The sequence below is a fragment of the Agrilus planipennis genome, unplaced genomic scaffold (assembly GCF_000699045.2).
Source record: "Agrilus planipennis isolate EAB-ADULT unplaced genomic scaffold, Apla_2.0 scaffold31, whole genome shotgun sequence".
Lineage (NCBI taxonomy): Eukaryota > Metazoa > Arthropoda > Insecta > Coleoptera > Buprestidae > Agrilus > Agrilus planipennis.
In genome coordinates, this window is record NW_020439053.1 from 1,013,383 (window position 1) to 1,036,558 (window position 23,176).

At 35.1% G+C, this 23,176-nt stretch overlaps 1 protein-coding gene across 2 annotated transcripts in view; it reads right to left on the reverse strand.

Annotated features, from left to right (window-relative positions):
* Positions 1 to 23,176, reverse strand: part of LOC108732859 (transmembrane protein 198) — a 154,052-nt gene that overhangs the window by 38,259 nt on the left and 92,617 nt on the right. For both annotated transcript variants that reach the window (XM_025976982.1, XM_025976983.1), the window contains exon 3: positions 9,083 to 9,276. In XM_025976982.1, coding sequence (XP_025832767.1) covers positions 9,083 to 9,275 — 193 coding nt within the window. In that variant the 5' untranslated portion in view covers position 9,276. The remainder of the gene's footprint in view (positions 1 to 9,082; positions 9,277 to 23,176) is intronic.

Below are 23,176 nucleotides of genomic sequence, written 5' to 3' on the forward strand. Positions count from 1 at the left end.
GAGAGACAGATGTCGAACGCTGCCGAACGCGGAGGCCGATTGTGCCTCTTTGTCGCTCGTTCCGCGCTCTCGCTTGCACTTCAAGCCTTAAATGGAACGCCTCAGAGCGAGGTAACGCCGCATGAGTCATGTTTTTTCGTGCGTGCAGCCGGGCTCCATCGAATTATAAGACGTTGTCACGTCAAAAATTGTTTGAAAAGTTATGTTTGAAGGAATTGTTTGTAATTGGTTTGCCCTGTGCAGACAGCACTCATAATTTCTTTTATATGTAATATTATTCGGTAATAGGTAATTTAATACAAGTATTTAACAAGCTTTACGCTCTGTGGGATATACGTAATAGATTAACTTAGTCCTTGGTTTGGTCAAACGTCCGGTAATTAGTAAAATCACAAGCTCCTTCTTTTTAATGCGAAATTTTCTTATTTTTGCTATCGTTCATATGTTTCCTACGTAATAATCACGAGATGTACTTCAAATAAAATTGTATAAAAAGTAGCACACGTAGTTGTTAGAACTTAAAAATATTAACGAACCGAGGGCTACTAATATCACACCTCATTTAAACAACAATTAAGTCCACAATTTACAGTTAATTTCAGGCGGCTGAAAATGACGTCGAATTAATAACGCATTTCCTTTGTAATATGTGCAATGTGTAAATAAGAGATGGAACGAGTTGATGTGGAGTAGCGGAAAGAGAGATAAATCCACATCCAGCCTACAGGAGGTAGTGATCGATCGTGAGCAGAACGAAACCTTGTTATAAACGGTGTATTTTAACTCCACACCCACGGGAAATAACAACGCAAAATTTCTAAGGTTCTACTCTAGAATCAAGAGCTGACACCATATATTCGCCATATAGTGAACTCTGTTTAGGTCGTTTTACTGTTTGTAAGAAGTAAAACGAATTTTTCTATTAAGGCTAAAATATTAAGAAGCATCTTCAGCTGGTACAATTTATGAGACTACCTTTGTCAGAATTCTCTAGTTTCTTTATAGTTTATATGAACGGCGTGATAACGCCTAGAACAAGCGACCCTTTTAATAACCACAGAAACGGTTCCTAATAACAAGAACTCTTTTATACAGCCAGTCTTTCATAAGTCATTGATGGTGAAAAATATATAAGTCAGCTCAATAATATTATTCACCTGTTTTATTAAATTGTTAGTTTTTATAATTACAATAAACCTTAAAAACGAGTTACTTCACTGTGTGACCAATTTTACTTGGTTAATCAATTGCAATTCATTTACATTAATTATTATGAGTTTTTATGACTATATTTCAATATCATACATTTTGTTTTGAGCACTATGCGAGATAACCCCTGATGCTTTGTTTTTGAATATGAGGCGAGTTCACCCTTAGCACCTTAGTGAAAGCATGCTGTTACACTGTTTACCATGGTAGATACTCTAGCGTAATTTATTTTCCGAGGGGTATCATTTGAATATTCTTTGTAATTAATCGAAATCCCCTATATATTTCACTTTATTCGTAACTATAGGGTCTAAAGAGCAATTTGAAGTAAATTAAAAACTGAAGTACTTTGTATCTGTTTTGAAATTAAACTTGCTATGCGAGACCTATTTTGTGGTTTAGCCTAGACTCGTTGGAGCAAGCGAAGCTCATAAAATCTGTAAACATTTCTGCAAAACTACCTATCTTTTTCTACCTGACGTTTTCTAATCATCAGTTGAGTGAGCGAAGAGAAATAGAAAAAAGTCACCAATATACACACTGAGTATCCTAGCACCAAGCGGCATGATCTAGAGCCAGCGGTTCCCAAATGGTGTTTCACGGAACTCTAGTGTTCCGTGGAGGGGTCACAAGAATTCCACGAGATACGACGTTTCTTGTCCTAGTAAAGTATACCAAATTCTACGAAAAGCAATCATTCTGTATCTAACCATAAACGAACATCTATTGAAACTCAAACAATCCTTGAACGAATATTTTCCAAAAAGAAGTCACACAGTCACAAGTTAGCTGTTTATGAGTATAGAATCCATTCGCAAATCAAACTAAATCATCAATGTTAACTACGTTGGAGTATGAGAACCTGAACGATATTAAGAATTAATCCTCCTTAAAACAAAAATTCGAATCAGCTGATTCAAATTTGATGGACTTTGGATAAAACTTAAGGATGAATACCTTGCAGTCGTCGAGAAGACTATCACGGTTCCTCTTTCTATTTATTTCGGCTTCAAATAACAGAAGAGCTTTTCAGTTTACGCTTACACTAAAAAGAAATTCATAACTAGACTGGATACCACTCCGGATATTGGAATTAAAGATTTTGAATTCAAAATTCAATTTGAACAACATATACACAATTTTTTATCGAGATGGGGTTCCGTCAAAAAAGAGTGGTTCAGAAATGGTCCCGTAATAAAAAAGAATTGGGAACTGCTGATCTAGACGCTTAGATGTTTAGACCTTTGCTTAGCATTCAGATATAGGATTGATTCCGGGCCTGATCGTACTGACTCAAATTCTTTTTATGGCTTCCTTAGATCATCTATGCAAACACGAGGGCTGTAACAATATTCCATGGATAATCTACTTTTCTTCTGTCTTCATTCCCACCCCCACAACTTCCTAAACGAGGGTGAAGAGATCCTTCCGGCGTAGTCTGCAGTATTTTCTCGCATATTTGGATACGTAGGTGGAATTCTTTATACCCTCAAAGTATTTCGACGAATGGACGGATTTTAATCAAGGACGTGCTTTTAAACAAAATGGCGATTTCTTACAACTTTCAAAAAGCTGCTAGAACAATTTAGAATTTCATCCCTCTAAATTACCTATTTAACTTTTTTTTTGGGTATTAACCAGATATTAAGAGGGTTAGTATGCTTGTTTTTTGAGTATGAATATGAATTTATTTTTCCTTTTCAATATATTCACCTGTTGCCCTTATACATTTTTCCGATTTTTCAATTAACTTACGTATACCTTCGAAAAAAATATGTTGTCTTTGTCTGAAAAATACGCCGAAATTACATCTTTCACTTCCTCGTCGTTTAAAAATTTCTACCCACGAAGACTTTTTTCAAGTTCTGAAATAGGTAATAATCGTTGGGAGCTACGTCAGGATTGCAGGGTGGGTGAGCCAAAATTTCCAACCCACCTTCTACAGGGCAGCCATTGCAACACGGCTCTTGTGACTAGGCGCCTTGTCTTACAGAAGGAGGACACTTTTGGTCAATTTTCCTTTTCTTTTTTCTTTGGCTGCTTCCTTTAACCGCTCTAGGATTGAAGCATAGTATTCTCCCGTTATGGAAACACCTTTATCTTTATAGTCGATCAACTGAACTGGATACCTTCCGAGTCCCAAAAGACTGTCGCCATGATTTTCCCAGCCGATTGTGACACCTTAAACTCCTTGGGTAATGGTGTGCCTTTTTAGATCCACTGCATATTGTCCTGTTTGGACTCAGGATCATAATGATGAACCCATGTTTCGTCCCCAGTAACAATTCCACTCAATACTCCATCTTTATCTTCACTACAGAGATCCAAAAACGCGCGAGAACATTCCAAACGCAGTTAGTCATGCCAAGATGATCGTGAAGAATTTTAAAAATGGTTGTTTCTGATACTCCTACCATTTCTGCGAGCTGTTTCTTCTTAAGTCGGGCATCTTCCAGTATTAATTTTTCGACTTTTTGAATGATTTCCGGAGTGATCACCTCGATCGGCCGGCCTGGCCGTGGGTCGTCTTCAGTTGAGTCCCAGCCTTTAGTATGCCACTTGTAAATCATGGTTTTACCACGGCAAGAGTCGCCGAAACGGATGACATCTCTTCCAGTATAGTTTGAACTGATTTTCCTTTGGTAAGAAACTTTATAACAACGCGGTACTCGATTTTTCCATGTTTCACAATTTGTCACGACTGACTTGTTTCGTCGAGGATAGTTCAAAGACTACTGACCTAATTACGATAAAACTTGGTATTTATACTAATAATGAGTTCCTTAATTCATGATGACTCGAGTGAGTACCCTCACTAACGACCTACCTACCCATTCCGCCCATGTAGTCTTCTTAGCCAGTACATACTTTTGTGCTGACAAATAAGTCTCTTCACGTCAAGCTGCAGAAAAAGGTACCTACCAATTATTAAAGTATTGAAGTTTGTACCCCCATTTAAAATATAAAGATACTCCTTCCTCTAGACTCGCATGTTTTTCTCAACCACTGTTTACCTGACAAAACTCCCTTTAAAAGAGCCCCGCACATTCTTCACAAAATGTGCTACCATTCCTTTGGGTTTCGAATTGTCAGAGACACTGGAATTCATGTATTCCCTGTATGGCCACACCCGCACCCGCGCCGTCCATCAGCAAGCGTATTCAATGCGCCGCGAGCGTTGCGACGCTGTGTGTCGTTCCTCTACAATGTACAGCATTGAAGGTAGCACGAAAAATAATGAAATGGATGGCTGTCCATATACTGTACTTGTCGAATATTCACGAAACTCATCAACTTTAAGAACTTTCTAGTCCTTCTACATGAAACAAGTAACACGACGCCGACGTCTTTCATACATTTTTTACTCGTTTTAGATTAAAATATTGTTTAAGGTTACGAGTGATATTCATGAAGATGTGAAAAGTTAAGAAACCTTTCAGTTATAAAATCCAAAAGTACTGATAGCGCCACTGTCAAAATAGTCACATCATGTTAAGTTATTTATATGTATGTACGTCTATAGTACGAGGGATGTTTCTAAAGTTGTGGGAATTGTGCTATAATTAAATTACGCAGAACTTATAGCCAAGTTATTGGTGCCAGAAAAGTCTTTCTCGTCCGTGTTAGACTCATTAAAGGGAGCCAGGGTAGCTTAATCGACGTGAATATTATGGATCAGGGGAAGGTGACGATCCCATGAACCTGAGATGGGTTACCACTCCTGGAATACAAACAATCCGACTGGGAGAGGTTTTTGTCCCTTGGACATGCAACCAGTGATGAAGACTGATTCTACGGGAGGCCCAGAAGTCTCAGGCAGAAGAGTAGACGCCTCGACAGGTGAGCGATGTAAAGTGTCCAGGGTGTCAAGCCTGCTAAACATAGTATGGATAAAAGGGCTCTAATTTTATTGGCCTACACGTATGAAATTAAATTTAAAGGTATATTCTCTTTTTTTATTGAACCTGAACAATTAAAATTTCAAACACCCCAACAGGGACCAAGAGTTATTCACGCCGTTGTAGGTTTTAAATATCATTTAACCCAATACTCTTCGAATATAGCTGTGGCTCCTAAAACACCTATTTGCACATAGTAACCGATTCTAGGTGTACCTCTACTCCTCTTAACTTACGATTCTGCTGTTAATATACCTCCAACTAACCTTTCATGCCTGAGAAGGTGTCCTCCCAACCTTTTTCGCCTAATTCTTATGGATTTCCATAACGCCCTTTGTTCCCCTACTTTCTTTCTAATACCTTTTCATTTTTCAACTTTTCTATTCACAGCATCTTTAACACCCTTCTATAGCACCAGATCTCAAAGGCTTCTAATCTTTTCTTTGTCGAAAGGCTACCCGACCACGTTTCACACCCATACAGAGCCGTGCTTTAAACATACACCTTTCATAACTATTTTTTAATTTTCAAATTAACCGAAAAGTTATTTCTTTTTGTTAAAAGCAACCCTACCCTAGCACTTTTTCCATCCTGTATTTTTGGTTGCGTAAATATCGAAAAGCAACGATTTTGTGTACTTTATGGTCTCCTATTTTGATATTACTAATAGTTTTACATACCTTACATACCAATACTTTTGTTTGACTTTTAATATCTTAGACCGTAAGTTTATTTTCTCTCTTGGAGCGTATGCTATTTTTTATCATATCGGCTATGAAGTGAAATTTTCTAGGGTAAATAATTTACATACATTAGCAGACAGAAAAATCGCAAAAATTCTCGATTTGATCAAAGTACGTAAGAGATATTTGTACATCATTAAGCAAAGAGTCTTAAAACATGGATTCTGTGAAGTTTAATGCTTGTAATTTTAAATTTTACATTATAAGTATCGGCTGAAGTTAATAATATTCCTTAGAAAACAACACTGAACATCTCAATACGTTCTACAAGAAATAATCATATCATAAAATAAATTACATGAAAACCTCAATCTAGTTTTAGTCCAGAAGTTCCCCAAGAGAAATGAAATAACTAGCTTCTCTACCCGAAAAACTTTGTAACTCGGTTCCAATTTTACTTTCTTCTTACGGTTTCCGAAATCCCAATGGTGAACGTTCAATTTAAACAACTCTGTGTTACATGCTCGCATACGAGTGAAATTGGAAAAGCATTCCATAATAAACCAACAATAAAGAATGTAGCCTCTTTGTAATACGTAAAATTGTTACACAAAGGTCCTATCAATTTGAACGTGTGCGTACTTATTATACAATACATTTGCATTTACTATAATAAATTACTATTTAACTTCAATTAGTTGGTCTCACATATCTGCATGTAAGCAATGCAATTTTCTAATTTGTCCAGTTCCAGACACGTGTTCATTATTGTAACAAACGACTGAATTAAATAATTTTTCCTGATAGCCCTGACTACAGTAAAAGGAGTATTATTCTCGGGTCAATGCGATTAAGTTCCATTACGAACAATAAAATCTCTTTAACAGACAAAAAACATTCGTGCCAAAAGAACATCATAAATTTATTGAGTATGACGTGATGTCATTATACTACGGACAATTATTTTATGAAAATGGTGTCTTTATCAACGTTGAGTTAACTGGGCATCATTCAATTGGCCAGGTCATTCTTACGAATTCGTTTAATACATGTAGCACGACAACTTTAATCAATAAAACATCAGATTTTTACCAGTGTACTTGAATTATCATTTTCAATTAAAAAATGGTTTATAGGCGTAATAATTTTGACGTTTCTATAGTAAATTATCTCTGAGTACACATAATGATCATCATAAGGTCGTCAGTCCTAAGACTGGTCAGACACGTACCTCCACTCTTTCCTATCCTGAGCTAATCTTCGCATATCCCTAAAACATCCCACACCCTAAACTCTTTGTGATAGTAATCATGCCTGAGGTGTCCTACCACCCTATATCGCCTATTCTTTCTAATACCTCTTCATTTCTAACCTTCCCTATCCACGGTATCCTCATGGACACGGAAAAAACTAAATTTTTATGACAACTCAAGAATTATAATTTTCGATTATAAATGACTAAATTTGTCGTAAAAATAGTAGAATTTATTAGGTAACTTGTAATAATCTCTCTTCCGCCGCACCCACCCTCCATGTTTCGCATCCGTACAGCGCCGCGCTCCAAATATACACCTCTTGAGTACACATATTAAGCAGTAATTAAATACATATAAAGTGAAGATAAAAAGATAATATGCAAGTGTTTAAGCACAAATAGTAGTAAAACGGCAGGCAAAAAGAGTCGACACGTAGTGGCGCAGGACAAACTGTATCGAAGAACGAGAAAAATACTTTTTACAAATGACTCATTTCGTGGTTTTTATCAATTAAATAACCAAATCATGCGCTCTCTTCCAAATATTATATGAAAAGAAATTTGTCCACCGATAACATAAATATAGAAATAACAGCCCTTCAACATTATCGAAATCCAAAGCAATTTCATATGAAATAGAAATCTGACCTGCGAAATACGTCATATACCTACGCTATAGCCTCGGAATTTCGATATAATTTGACCAAAAATAAATAAATGCCTATTGAATATCTTACAAGTTCAATTATGTCTTCAAAGAATCTTACTGACAAAACTAAACACGCTCTAATAAATTACGATTCTTTTCTTTTCTTTTCAAACAGAATTATGTTTTCATCGAAATATGTATTATGAAATCAAGTTCGTGCTGTTTACATTATTCCTTCCTAATGCCAATCATAACTACAAACAGGCTGACTGTATTAACTCAATAATTAGTTATTAATTATTGAGTTTTAAGGCATTTACAGTCAGCTAACACGTTTCATATTCTCATGGTCAATTGATTGTACGGGATTGCTTCAAGTAAGAAAACAGCACTAACTTGAATTTCTGATATCTTGGTAAAAAGAATTGTACATAAGTCAATAGCTTCTCAGTGAAAAATTTTATGCAACGATTAAACTGTCAATGAGGAAATAAAAGATGTACCTATTGAAATGAAACAAAACTTACTGAAATTTATACAGAAGGAAAGAACTGCGTTTTTGGCGTACTTATTCCGAAACTATTAGTACGAATTCCGACTACTGATCGAATCTACAGGTTCCAACTAGTAGGAACTCTCAACCTGAAAGTTGGACCAAGCTTAACCTAAGATTTTTCAATTCTGGCCCAAGATTGGCAAACAATATTGGATCAAGCATGGCAAATGGCTGGTTTGGCAAACCTAGTTAGTAACCTTAGTCCACGACTGGACAGCCAATGCTAAACTAAGATTTGGTTAACAATACTTACCTAATATTTGGCAGTCTATTCAAAATAGGATATATAAAATAATAGTACTTTACAACAGAATGAATACTTTTTGTGAGTATAATTCTCTAAAAAGAAATCGAACTTTCGAAAATAACTGTTATAGTAGGTACCGAAATTTATTCATTTTATTTGTTCTATTTCTGGGTTTAATGTTTTAAAAATTTGAGTAACTAGTCATACCTGTTCAGAAAAAAAACTTTTGGGTGTTTCATTCCCACCAGCCAATATTGCTGGTGGGCGGGCAGTCCCTCTGGACTACGCTTTCAGGAATCATGGGAATGGGTGGGTGGTGGTTCGGGTGAGAAAGATGAGACGGACGAAATGAAGACAGAAGAGAATGAAAGATTGTCTGTGGAATATTACTGCCTCAGCATTTGCCTAGGTGATCCAAGGAAACGACAGAAAAACTTGGACCAAGGCAGACAGACCCGGAATCGAACCGGCGTCTTCCCGAATACTAAGCAATGGTCTAAACCTCTAGGCCATGCCGCTCGGTCATCCTGTTCAGAATTGTCCAATAGTTTATATATAAATAATTTCCGACAGTAGGTACTCACCAAAAAAAGTGTATAATATTCCAAAAGCAATGTAAACGGAGCAAACGGCAGCAGTTGTGAGGTCATAGTGGGTATCGACACGAGCACAAGTTTCGATTTTTGGTCCATCGGGAATTCCCAACCCTGGGTGGAAACCAAGAGTGGAGTTAGTCCGAGGTGGAACCAGTGAGCCAGGTTGAGCACCACTTGTCATTCTGAAAAAAACAAACTTTTTTTAATTGTACATTATTTTGCTTTCCTATATACCGTAATTTTAAGTAAAATATAAAATCCAACAGTTGTACTGTCTAATGATGTTTTACATAAGTGAAAGGGATAAAGGCTGCAATCAACTCAGTGATAATGCAGTGGATTAAAAAAAGTTCACGGAAAAAAGGAGGATTCCGAAATCATCAAGTTTCGGGAGAATTATGTTTTATTATGGTTCCTTCTTAGAACGTGTTAGGAACAAGTATCGAAGAAGTCCAAGGCTACTCTATTTTCGGGAATCCTCAAGTATCAACGGCACCGACGTTGGGTTATCCGTGTAAACCTTACACCGAAGTTTATGAGTACCAGGAGTACCTACTATTGAGACCGGCGATAATCATCCCAGAGTAGAAGCTGATCCAATTTTCGCAAGAGAGATTTAGGTAGTTGGTGCTCTATTCCGAAAATTTACTTCGCCATGGTATGGGAAGATGAAGATGATGTTGCAGTAGGGTGGAAGTCATTCCACTAACAATATGTAGTATGGTTGGTCATAATAGAGGAGGTTAAAATGGTATTGTTATTTCGTTTTGCAAGAAGTAAATGTGCAATTGCAGTTTTGATCATATATCGGCAAATCAAGATGAATGTGATAGTTCTGCTGACGGATGCTCAATAAAAGGCAACAAAAAATTATGGAAACAGAAGGTGGAAACATCTGGTTAGATGGCTTACCGTCTTCACTAACCCTATATTGTATCTACTTTCAATATTACATTAAAGTAAATACGTTCCATTTCTAAATATATAAAATTCGCTTCTTTCTGACATGGTGGAGTAGTTATATGTCAAAATAAACGGATAAATTCGCTTCTTCCGGACAGTACATTCTAAGGAGCCATCCTTAAATTACGTCACACGTTAAGAGGGAGAAGGTCAACGAAATGTGACATTATGTGACAAGATGCAGAGGGGTCAAAGGCTTTGTGGCGTCACATATCGAAATTTAGAATATTAAAACACTAAATTTTTATGTAGAGAAAAATCTTAAAAATATTACTAATTCGATCTATATTTATAAGGTTTATGTCAGTTTAAGTAATCGACGAGTGTTTTGTTTTGTCTATTATCTAAAATATTTAAGTTGCTTTTATTGAAGATTATTATTTTCAATAAAAAAAAGAAATTTAAAACTGCTGTTTTAATTTAATATTTTCTCAATATAAAATTGAAAAATATGTGACGTCACACTAGCAGCGAGGAGTGAGGGTTAAATCAGGATAAAATTTGTGTGACGTAATTTAAGGATGGTCAGATGGACACGAGATTTCAACGTCATCGGGACCATGGGGAAATTTTACGGTAGCATTTTCATATATTAGGGGGAAGTTTCTTTTCTAAGCAGGAAGATAGCTAGCTAAAAACAGGGGGTATTTATAGGGGGTGAAGCCTAAACTACGACGAAAGGAAATGGGGAAAGTCCTCATCAACCTGTTTCCTTTAGGAATCTTGGAAATGGGTAGGGGGTGGTCAAGGCGAGACGGATTAGGTGAATGAAATGAAGGCCAAAAAGAAGTGAAGGTTTATGTGTGGAATATAAGGTATTACTGTTCCAGCATTTGCCTAAGTGATTCAAGAAAACCAGAGAAAAAACTAACCCGGAATCAAACCAGTGTTTTCCTTAATGATAAGCAATGGCCTAAGCTTCCGCTCAGTAATAATGAAATGTAAACTTTGATATATATTTGACTGAATTCCTAACGGGCAGATACATGAGTACGAACAAAACGGGAGAGTGAAGTAGACAAAAATTCTCATTATCGACTAGAAGTGGCCCTTTAGACGTTAAAGAGAGCCCCTCTTCAAATTTTACACTGGACCTTGCTTCACTAAGTTGAATGATTTTAAATTTCACGTCTGCTTTTATTGAAATTTAAAAATTTAAATGTTATGTAGCGCATAAAGTAACAGAGTTTTGCATAGAAAAAAAACAAAGGGTTTGTTACGAATCACTATATAGTATAAAACAAAGTCGCTTCCCGCTGTCTATCCCTATGTATGCTTAGATCTTTAAATCTACGTAACGGATTTTGATGTGGTTTTTTTTAGTGGATACAGTGATTCAAGAGGAAGGTTTATATCTATAATACATGCATAATATAGTAGAGAAACACTGATAATTTTAGAGGTTTCCAATGTGATGTCGTAAAACACATTTTTTTGCGCTAAGATTGCAAACGCTGGCTGAACCCTACGAGATAGATCAAAATAATGTACTAAAGTATTATACATCTTAAAAAGATCTACAAAAAAGTCCGGGATGGTATATGTATATCTCTTAGGGATAACCCACAATAACCATTTTTTATCCTTTACTTTTTATGAGAAATAATGGCTTATTTACGATGCGATTTTAAGCAACACGGCATTAATTCTTATCCAATTAAGTACCTTAAATACATTGTGCATTTAATATAGATCAATATGATCCTTTACAGCATCTAATTTAAATCAATATTTTTGAAGATATTACAGGTTCAAAATGCACGGACATAGCGGTTGCGGCGGTACCGGCCGGGAGGCCGGTTTGTATTGTCTAATGACAAAAAAGCTGTGAATGTTGTATATAAAGACATTCTGTAGTATATTTAATGTGTTCAGGGGTTGTCTATTTAAGATTTCCCCTCCTCGATAATAATCTAAACAAAACAAAAATATATTTAGTATCAGCATTACACCCGTGCGAAGCTGGGGCGGGTCGCTAGTAAAGTTATAAACAATAAATAAATTGCAGATATTTTTGGCTTTACCAATAAACATTTTTATTTAAATCGACGGAAGCTACTGCACTCTGGTTCTTCTTTATTTCTAATATTATATACCTATTTATACACTGAACAGAGAATTATGCCCATCTTTTGTACATTTAATGATTCCATGCCATAACAACAGCAATAACAACATGCTACGTATGAACAGATGTTCAAAAACAAACGTCTACTTTACCGAATTGTTGGTACATAATATGTGAAAAGGACAAAGGGGTAAGGTAACTACTCACGCGCTTATGCCACCGCCGGTACCTTTATTATTATAAGCTCTACACCTGCCCTTTCATTTAAAAAATTACAAAACCACACGCTTAGCAACAGCACATGTGCATGTTACAAATGAGTAACTCCACCAAGAGAAAGGGTTGAATTGTTGATAGCGATTCTAGGGAAATGAGCCACATGAACGACAAAAGCAGGTCACATGCAAGCAAGTTCAAGTTATATTCAAATTAATTGGAAACTTTATGAAGACATTAAAACAGTGGTTATACTAGTGAAACTATAATGTTTTCGACGTAAAATGGCTGCTTTTACATTTTTAATAGTTTAGACGACTTCCTGATAAAGCTCAACTTCCAAATTAACAGTTTTCAAAATGACGGATACCGAAAAATAGTTATTAGTTTTTAATGTCTACGTTCTGACGGGCTTTCCATTAAAAACCTCCATCACCAACGTTCCCAACCATATTAAGTCCTTTTAACGAGAGGATTAGTTGAAACCCTTGAGACGAGCCTATAATGTTTATAAACATTAAAATTCTTGAAGGTGTCAAAATCATAGTAATAAGTTATCGTTAATCAAAAACTGATGTATTCTTCTTCACAAGAAAAGGTAAACACAACAACTATATCAAAATAACAAATGATTTAGTGTAGTAATCAATAATCAACAATACAAGGTAGGACAAACGACAAATCGCAATATAGTTTTAATTACCAATTTCCATTAGGTAAGTAGGTATTTTGTTATACTTATTAAATTATTATTGTTAGTGGGTTTTCCCTTTTTTCTCTGTTGGAATTATCCGGTACTCAGCCGGATCCTAAAAAAAGTGCTAGATCCGGATATAAATCGGGTGCTAAGCCAATATATTCGCAGCTATTGTTGAAGAGAATGATCGAAACTAACAATGTTTACGTAAAAGAAGTATGTTCTTTTTTTTTTTTAAAGTACTAGACAAATTTATGATATTGTTTCTCCTCACAGTTTTATTGATCAATATTGCCTTTATCACGCATAACCACCTACAAAAGTACCCTAAAAGATTCGGGAGAACATAGATAAATGTCGGTCCACTAAAAGTTAATTTTTATTAGGGTTTATAAAAGACCAGAGCAAAATAAGTTACTAACGAATAAAAAGTATGATTTTAAAAATTCAGTGTAGCAAGTTTAAATTACTATAGTGAATTTAAGTAAAATAATTCTTATAACAAACTCTTTCAGTTTAATCACAATGTCATATCCGAAATACTGTTAAAAGGTGGCACAAAAAAAATTAAAAATTTAATTAAAAAAGTTAAATATTATGTTATAGGTACAAAGTGTCTTAGCAGTAAAAAACGAAAGTGGTGTAGTCGCTACTTTTAGTTTTTTACAATATTCTTCAAAAAGCCCATGAAAAATTGGACGAAGCGTCAAATATTGCATAAATAAAGACTAAATTTATCACCTGATATAAGTTCAGACTTTTTTACAGTAAAAATAAAAGTTTATTAAAATGTTATTTTATCATTAAATTTCACATGTTTCTTTCACACGCTCACGCAAAGTTTTATTCTTCTAATTTTGTTGAAAAATGATGTTCTACCTCGTGAGAAATGTTATTATAACATTTTCCGTTCCATACATTATAAATGTTCGAACAGAGAAAACAGCAGTTTAAATATTTTCTCAAACTTCAAGAAAATGAACTGGTAATTCTCTAAAAACTTTTCAGCTCAAAAACGTGTTCAACTTTACTGAAAGACGTCGGCTATTTAACTTTCAAAACTTAAAATAATTTGATAATTTCAACATACAATTAATATTATTGTATCGTCTGTATTAACAACTAATTAATCGTGCTGAAATATCATTTAACTACAATTTTATTCGAAACATAGTTTTAGTTTAAATAATTTGCTTTTGTCTAATATCAAGAGGAATAAATAAAATTTTAATAGTTATCAAACTTTAATCTGTTATTAACTTAATTTATTCCCACGCTACAGATTACCTCAAGTTAATAAAAAAAAAAACCTTTTTTGCCTCTCTCGCCGGGAATCAAACCCGGGTTCCTAGTTTTATGCACCAGTAAGGTTCCTCATCAACATAAGGTAATCGATAGTGAGAAGAAATTTTAAGTTGATTTCACATTAACGTTTGATAAATGTTAAAATATTAACCGCTACTCAAAAATAAACATTTTTTTAAAATATTGATGAGTAAAATTATTGAAAAATGAACATAGCAAAATAATGAAAACTAAATTTGGAAAGTAAGTAACCATCCAGTCTTTCCTTCAAAGTTAACCAAAGTACAATAATTACATAATCTAAATTAATTATTTCAAATTATGTCTCCTCGACCTTACGAGAACGACTATTATGGATGTCCTTACTAGTTATTTTTAATGTTAGCCAATAACAATTGTAAGAATACGTACTTAAAATTACACATACACAGTTGAAAATAGGAAAACTGAAAAATTAACCGCACGTACAACATATGTACATAAATTTTCTACAAGACTATCTTCATTCAGACTTAAAGTAGATTAAAATATGAGGCAAGCATTTAATGAATTTACAATAAAAAATCCTACGTTTGGTAACAAAAACAAAAACTAGTTTCCCACAGTAGGGCGTCCATATAAATTTCAAGGACATTTCCTTCAATTTAATTTCAAATACATTTGACAAAAAACGACCCCTACCTTCCAGGTAAAATTTATCTGACTATGGCATGAAAATGTTTATTACGTACATACATTAAATTATTTGGTCTAAATAAATGAGCACGGTAAAAAACAATCAATCACAATCAGATCTGTCGGTGCCGAGCTAATATAACAAGGTCACTCACTTAAGGAAGCAAAAACGATAAAATTGTTTCATTTAGTTTAACCTCTGTAACAAGAGTACTATACCACATCTTATGCAATTAGGGCACGTTGATCGGTCTTCTCAATAACAAGCAATGAATATCCTGTTCTTGATATTAAACGCTAAAAGTTGGAATGTGGCCAGAAGGAGTATCATCTCATTAAAACGAAACAAAATTAATTAACAACGCTTTTAAAACAGCTTATTAAACACAAGGAAGCCATTTTTATTTCTTTTGGGTGTTTCATTCCCACCAGCCAATAATGCTGGTGGGCGGGCAGTCCCTCCGAACTACGCCGGAAGGTAAGGCGGAAGGCCCTCTTTAGCCTGCTTTCAGGAATCGTGGGAATGGGTGGGTGGTGGTTCGGGTGAGAAAGATGAGACGGACGAAATTAAGACAGAAGAGAATGAAAGATTATCTGTGAAATCTTACTACCTCAACATTTGCCTAAGTGATCCAAGGAAACCACAGAAAAACTTGGACCAAGGCAGACGGATCCGGAATCGAATCGGCGTCCTCCCGAATACTAAGCAATGGTCTAAACCTCTAGGCCATGCCGCTCGGTAGGAAACCATAGTATCGTAATAAATAGTTGCAAAGAACACATTATGATAATGATGGCCCCTCTTACGAAAGCTAGAAAAATAGAGAACTTGGGATAAAACTGATATTTTTATTAACTGTAGAACTGGTATGCAACCGCATGTCCTTTCAGCCGAAGAGAGCATATTCAAACTTGATGACTACCGTCCACGATAAGCTCTCCTTTTCTAAGGAATTATTTATCCGATGTTTCGCTTGCAGCTTTAGTTGGCATCCTTAAAGATCGTAACGAGGGGGTTAAAGTCCTTCGCCGTGGTTGTCATGAAACTATCCCAGTCAGCCAACCACAGCAGCAGGCGAAATACAGGATGAATGACCGAAGAAAGAAAATCACTCTTGGACTACAGAAAAGTACAGGCTAATATATTCCAATAATTTATCATTATTTTTGTGACTTGATTGACGCAGCGGCAACGAATATACCTGAATCCTCAAGGTTACGAAACAACACACTAGATAATTTAACCACCGAGTTTAGTTTTTTCCATTTTGAACCTCTTATTTTCAAAATTAAGACGATAAGTAGGTAGTTCCCGTTATATACGAGGTCTGTTCAAGGAATATCACGAATTTTGAGTTTTTTCAAAAATTATTTATTTATTCATGAGTATCTATTTTATACCCTTCAAAATAATCCCTACCAGATATCATACACTTGTGCCAACGTTTTTTCCAAACCTAGAAGCACTTCAAAAAATTATTTTTTATGATCTTGTTCAGCTCCTACTTCGATGCCGTCTGTATCCCCTAAACCGTCGAGTGGCGTCGTCCTCTCATGAACCTCTTCATTTAGGGAACAAAAAAAGTCGCAAGGGGGCCAGATCTGAGGAATACAGTGACCAATTTTCGTTCTTCCACAAATCCGGGCGTTTCTGGCGGATTGTTTCGCGCAAATTGCGCATAACAAGTAATTTTTCTGCGCCCCTGCAATCGAACAAACCCTTCATGTTCGACCTAACTTAGCGCGCTTTTTTCTGTCTTTGCTCGTGCGGCAGCTTCCATTGGGATGATTGAGCTTTGGTTACTACATTATATGCATAAACCCATGATTCGTCACCACTTATGACCCTCTGAAGCAATTCGAGTCGTCGCGGTCAGTTCCACAACTCCTTAGCAATGTTAATGCGATGCCGTTTTTGGTCGAAATTGAGCAATTGTGGTACGAATTTCACCGCGACCCGTCTCATGCCTAAATCATTGGTAAAAATCGAATGGCAGGAGCCAATTAATATGTTTAGGTCCTCAGCAACTTCTCTAACGGTGATTCGACGATTGATCAATACTATTTTCTTCACTTCATCAATGTTTTCGTCTGTTGTTGACGTGCTCGGGCGTCCGGTACGCTCTTCGTGGTTCACATCTTCTCGGTCCTTTGAGAACATTTTATACCACCGATAAACGTTGTTTCGGTCCAAGGTTGCTTCACCATATGCCACAGTCAACATTCGGAATGCGTCCACGCATTTAATTTTATTCTTCACATAAAATTTGATACAGATTCTTTGATCCATTTTTTGGAATAAGCAAAAACCACATGCAAGCAAAGCAGTTGTCAAAAATTAACTAAACTTCAATATCGTCGAAAGTGGGAGAGACGAGCACCAACATAACGCAACAAAAAACACGAAAATCGAATATACGTAACCTTCGGAAATTGAAAATTAGCTACATTTTTTTAGCAGACCTCGTATATGCACTATTCTAAACAGAACTCGTGTTAGCGAACCGTTAGGCATCAACTCCAACCAACAACGGCCTTTAAACCTAAATCAGGACAGCAATTCTAACCAATTTGATATCAAATGTGCGTGAAATTATCGAGAAATTGGCAATACATCGCCATCTAGCAATATTTGTTGCTAACTGTAGTTAGGTATTTCATATGTTTGGTAGTAGTATGATCTACTTGTCACACTGAATCTAACTGATAAGTACCTACATCAAATTAATAAAAACACTAAGTTATATTAGTCAGTATGGAAATTACCCGAGGCGGATAGCGATTTCGAATTTATTAGTTCTCAACAGCACGCCAAAAGAAGTTTCTGCTATAAATATGTAAAATTGTTTTCATTAACAACAAAAAAAATGAAGTTCAGAAACGATTAATCGCTGTCTTTATTTATTATGTAAATAAGTTTAAACCATCAAAGACAAGGAACAAAATCGGTAGCAGTTAAAATCCACAGCACAACCCCGATTATCTTTTCTTGGTCTTATTTTTGCTCATCACCGAAGTTTTACACTCCAGCGCTTGGAATATCTTAATTCCTGCAGAAATTTCAATAATTATAGTTTCTGAAGTTAAATAAGCTCGGGTGTCAACATCGTAATTACTGAATAATTAGCAATTAAAACTTCAAACAATTAAGTAATTAGAGTTTACCCTCTATTTTGTTTTAACGGTTTACACAGTTCGAAAACGATCTATTATATTGTTATTGTGATTATTACACAGTGTCGCTTAGTGATTATTCAGTCATGGGAAACCGCGTTAATCACACATTTGTTTAGTAGAGTGTAGCATGTGAATTTCTAATTGTAAGTTTAGTCGTGATATTTCTACCACTTGTTTCTCACTAGAAGACCTTTATAGTTTACCCAAGTAGAAATTCATTAATGTTAATACCACTATTAATTCCGCCTAGGCGCTTCTGAAAACAGAAGTGGTTTAAAAAACGCTAACTAATGTCTATTTACATTATGAATTATGTGTTATAACCCCAAACAAACAAGTTAAGGGTGTTTTAATATTAGTTTCTGTGAATAATGAACAAACTTAGATTTTCACTTTTTATTTGTTTTCATCATTAGAAGGTCGTCAGACCTATTGTTTGGACACACACCTTCACTCCTTCCTATCCTGAGCTAATCTTCGCATTTCCTTTAAGCTAAAACAACCCACATCCTTAACTATTTGCGAACAGTAATCAAATATAGGTCTACCTCTACTCTTAACTCCCGTCGCTGCCTCTAACATGTCTCTGACTAGACCTTCGTGCCTGAGAAGATGTCTTATCAACCTATCCCGCCTATTTTTTATTGACTTCCATAGAAAACAAAATCTATAACAATTGCTTCCCCAAACTTTGGATACCCTTTAATATCTTATGTTGTACTCACAGGTCAATTTTATCTATATGAATAACACAAAGAACATTTTGTCGAGGAATTTACAGCTTTCTGTTTTCACTATCTAATTTTGACGTTCGTGAACTGAAATGATTATTTCAAGAGTCCTAGGGAAAGGTCTAAATAGAAATTCATTTCATATTTTTGTGTCTGAGTGGATACCTTACTACAATAACTTCCTATGTTTATTACGATATATAAAGTGTATCATTTAACCAACTGCGGAAATTGCGCCAGTAATTTCCCAGCCACGGAATTTTATATCTGTCATAAAAGAAGGCTAGACTGCCGTTAAGAAAGGAAATATTTCACTTTAAGATTCTTTCAACCAGCCCGTTTCCAGAAACAAACGGTAACAAAAGAGCAATAATTAATTGCATTGGCGTAATAAAAAAAAACATTGTATACGAGTTTGTATTAAAGCTCTTTATTGAATTAAAATAATACAATCACCGAATCAATTTTCATTCATCATCATCATCATAAGGTCGTCAGTCCTAAGACTAGCTGGACACGCACCTCTACTCTTTCCTATCCTGAGCTAACCTTCGCATTTCCTTAAAACTAAAACAACCCACATCCATAACAATTTGCGAACAGTAATCTAATCTAGGTCTACCTCTACCCCTTCTAACGTCCGTTTCTGCCTCTAATATGTCTCTAACTAGACCTTCATGCCTGAGAAGGTGTCCTACTAACGTATGTCGCCTATTTCTTACTACTTCTATAGAGTCCACTGTTCTCTTACTCATTCTAATACCTCTTCATTTCTAACCTTCTCTATCCACGGTATCCTCATCAATCGCCTGTAGCACCACATTTCGAACGCTTCTAACCTTTTCTTTTGAGGAGGCATAGAAAAGAACAACTAATGGCGTTTTGGAAGTGAACAAGAAAAATGAAAAACAGGGTGATAGGGCATCTTGTAGGGTTAGTTAGACATATTAGAAGCAGGAACAGGTGTAAAGAAAAGAAGAGGTAGATCTAGATTAGATTACTGTTCACAAATAGTTAAGGATGTGGGATATTTTAGTGTACGAAAGAGTGGAGGTCCGTGTTCAACCAGTCTTAAGACTAACCACCCTATGTTGATGATATGATGATAATTATAATGGCCAGAGTAGTAAAAACTAGTATATAAATAGAACATTATTTGTGCAACCATATATATTCAAAAATTAACTGTTAAAACTATGAGAGAAAATTAACTTTGATTTTAAAACAATATTCTAGTGAATATGTGACAAATATTGCCTGTTTTATTGAGTTAACAGTTCTAGTTCTTGTTTTTAGTTCTTTGCTTTGACAAAGGGGCCCGAATTTTTTACTTTTGAGAATTGTGTAACACTCATATTTTATGCATAACAAGTAAACTAATAATAGGCAGTAGCTTATTTCATTAAATTGTATTTTGTTATTCTGTATGCCATCCGTTATTTGGTAACATTCCCCAGGCATGCTTGTTGATAAGTTTAACAATAAGCCCACAAACATGATTATGGCTACAATTGGTAAACAAATGTTTACCCCGAGTTCCACTTTTACCATCAAAAGACAAGTTTGTCATAAACTTATCATTAAGAATATGATCTAAACCTACTTAACTGCAGTAAACATATACATACTTAAATTAATTAAACAATAATTTGTGAAGACAGTTTAGAAATATTTTTCTTTACAATCCCCCAATAGAATAATTTCCGGTTAAAACATCTACAATTCAAGTATTACAATGTTTATCATCATGTTATCAATAGGTTAATTTTTTACTGATAATGATAACCTTCCATGCGTATATCTTTTTAATAACTGGTAACAAAGAGGAAACTACTGACAATTATATTTAAATACATCAATATTAGCATTTAAAAACATAAAAATAAAACAGCAATTTGCAAATTAGTTGTAAACTTCTGATTAAGTCAAAGTTTAGCGAAATATGAAGATTGGAAAAACTTTGACGGTTGTTGTAGAGCAAACAAAATAGCTCAAAACCCCAACGCCAAAACACGACATTGTAGTTGTCCATTGTCGCGTTTTGGCGTTGGGGTTTTGAGCTGTTATGTTTGTTCTACAAAGTTTAGCGAAACAAATGTCAAATAAAAGTAAAAATCTGTTAATATTTGTGCTTTTTTGTCCATTTAAATTTGGTATCTTGATAGAGATAATTACGACAAATTAGTAAAGGCTTTCGCGGTCAGTTGATAAACTGATGCTATCCTGATTTGGGTATACAGGCCATTCACGGTTAGAGTTGCTTCCAAACGTTTCGGTAGCACGAGTGACGATCTTCTTCAGTGGCCAGTGTCCACATCCGACATCGGAAATAGAAGGAGCTCTGAAGAAACTGGCCACTCGTAGTAGCGAAACGTTAGGAAGCAACTTCAAGCGACGACGGCCTGTATCAGTTCAAAGATAATTATATTTTAGTGTGCAAGAAATACTTTGAATTGTAATAGTTGCTTATTATTATTAGATCAGAGTGAATTTCATTTATTACAACCTTGGTTATAGCAATCATTTGGCTACAGCGACGTTAAATCTGAGTCCCTTGAATTTAAAGCATACTTGAGTACAAAATTCATGCGTCTGTAGCGACTTCGGATGTAACGGCGAGTTCGAGTGTAGCGACTGTTTTTAATGAATTATTTGTAACAAAAATCCCTAGTAATCCCATGCAGATATAGCGACCGGAGTCGGCCCCCAATAACACAAAGAGCTTTCTTATCTTTTGTTCACATGATAATCAGCAAATGTGGTGACCATTACCGTTTGTTTATAGATGTTAGTATGGTAGGTAGGTAAACGTGTACGTTAAAGTGATTCAGTGACAAAGCGCTATTCTAAGTAGCAACTGTGTTTAGTAAACTTTTAAATAAGTATAAATCCTAGAAGTAGATTTACTGTTAAGAAAAGGAAGAAATCGTTTTAGAATTGAAAAATTGTGAAAACTATATATACGTATCTGTATCTCTTTACTTTTACGACTTCCGGATATAACGACGAAATTGCAGTAGTCCCTTCATCGTCATTATATCCGAAATCGACTGTATTTTTTATGTAAATGTTTATATTATTATTGACTTTTAGACCATCTATATTCGCTAATAATATTAGGCACGAAATTGTGTCGTACATAACAACACTACATCAAAGTTGTTCAACAGTCATAAGTATGCATAAATTAAGTAAGATGTTAATCTGAAGAAAAAATCATTGTGCGATTTATTCGCACAGGCATATTACGCTGTAATTAGTGAAGAGTCATACCAAATTAAGTAAAGTAAATTCATTTTAAATTAATGAAAAAGTTTTTGCTAATTGAAGAGAAAGCATGATGTATTTTATGCTACGGGCTACTTGTTTTTATTTCCCATATACATATATGCTTCTTAACAAGTTATTTAGTTTTGAACTACAATCTTGCATTAATGTCTAAATTGGAAACTAAGCTTTTAATTTAAAAACATAAACATGGATATAACAAAAGGAAGTCTTATTTAAACTTAAACCTCCTAAATCCATCTATTATTATGTTTAGTTCGATTCATAGAAAATTCAAGTCAAGAAAACTTTCTACATTTTCGTCAAATCTTTTAATCGACAACACTACTGCGTTCTATTAGTGAAAATAATTTCAATTTTAAGTATTCAGTGTGTTTTTGCTCTAATTTCATGAGATCATTTTTTTAATACTTAATTCTGACATGAAACAAAAAGGCAAGTTAATTTAAAAAAAATTTTTTCGAAGCTGTTTATGAATTAATAAGAGTATTACCGGAGACCTTTTGGAGTTCGTCCAATTTTTACTACCAGCAAAATTAATAAAAATTAATAATAAAAACCATTTTTACCTAACCGCCGCTTTACTTACCCGTAATTTTTCTAAAATACACTTTTTAATTACAAGCTTTTAATGTGAAGTAACAACAACCCCTTCGACCTTATCGTAATGTTGCCGTCTCCCCTGCTTTTAAACCAAGTTAACTGGTTCTTTGCCTGCTTGTCGACGCGACGCACGGGCACTGTCCTCATAGGGTTGAATGAAATTGTCGATGAAAATGCACGGGAGAATAACCCCTTTGCCAGCTTTTGAACTGCATCGAGGTAGGGGAAGATTTAAAACTACCTACGTGAACCGATAATTTTCTTTAAAGGATAAAATTTAACTTTGTGTTTTCAAATCAGTAGACAGTTCGACGTACAAGTACTTTCGGATATGAAAAAAGAGGGGGCGAGTGTTGTGT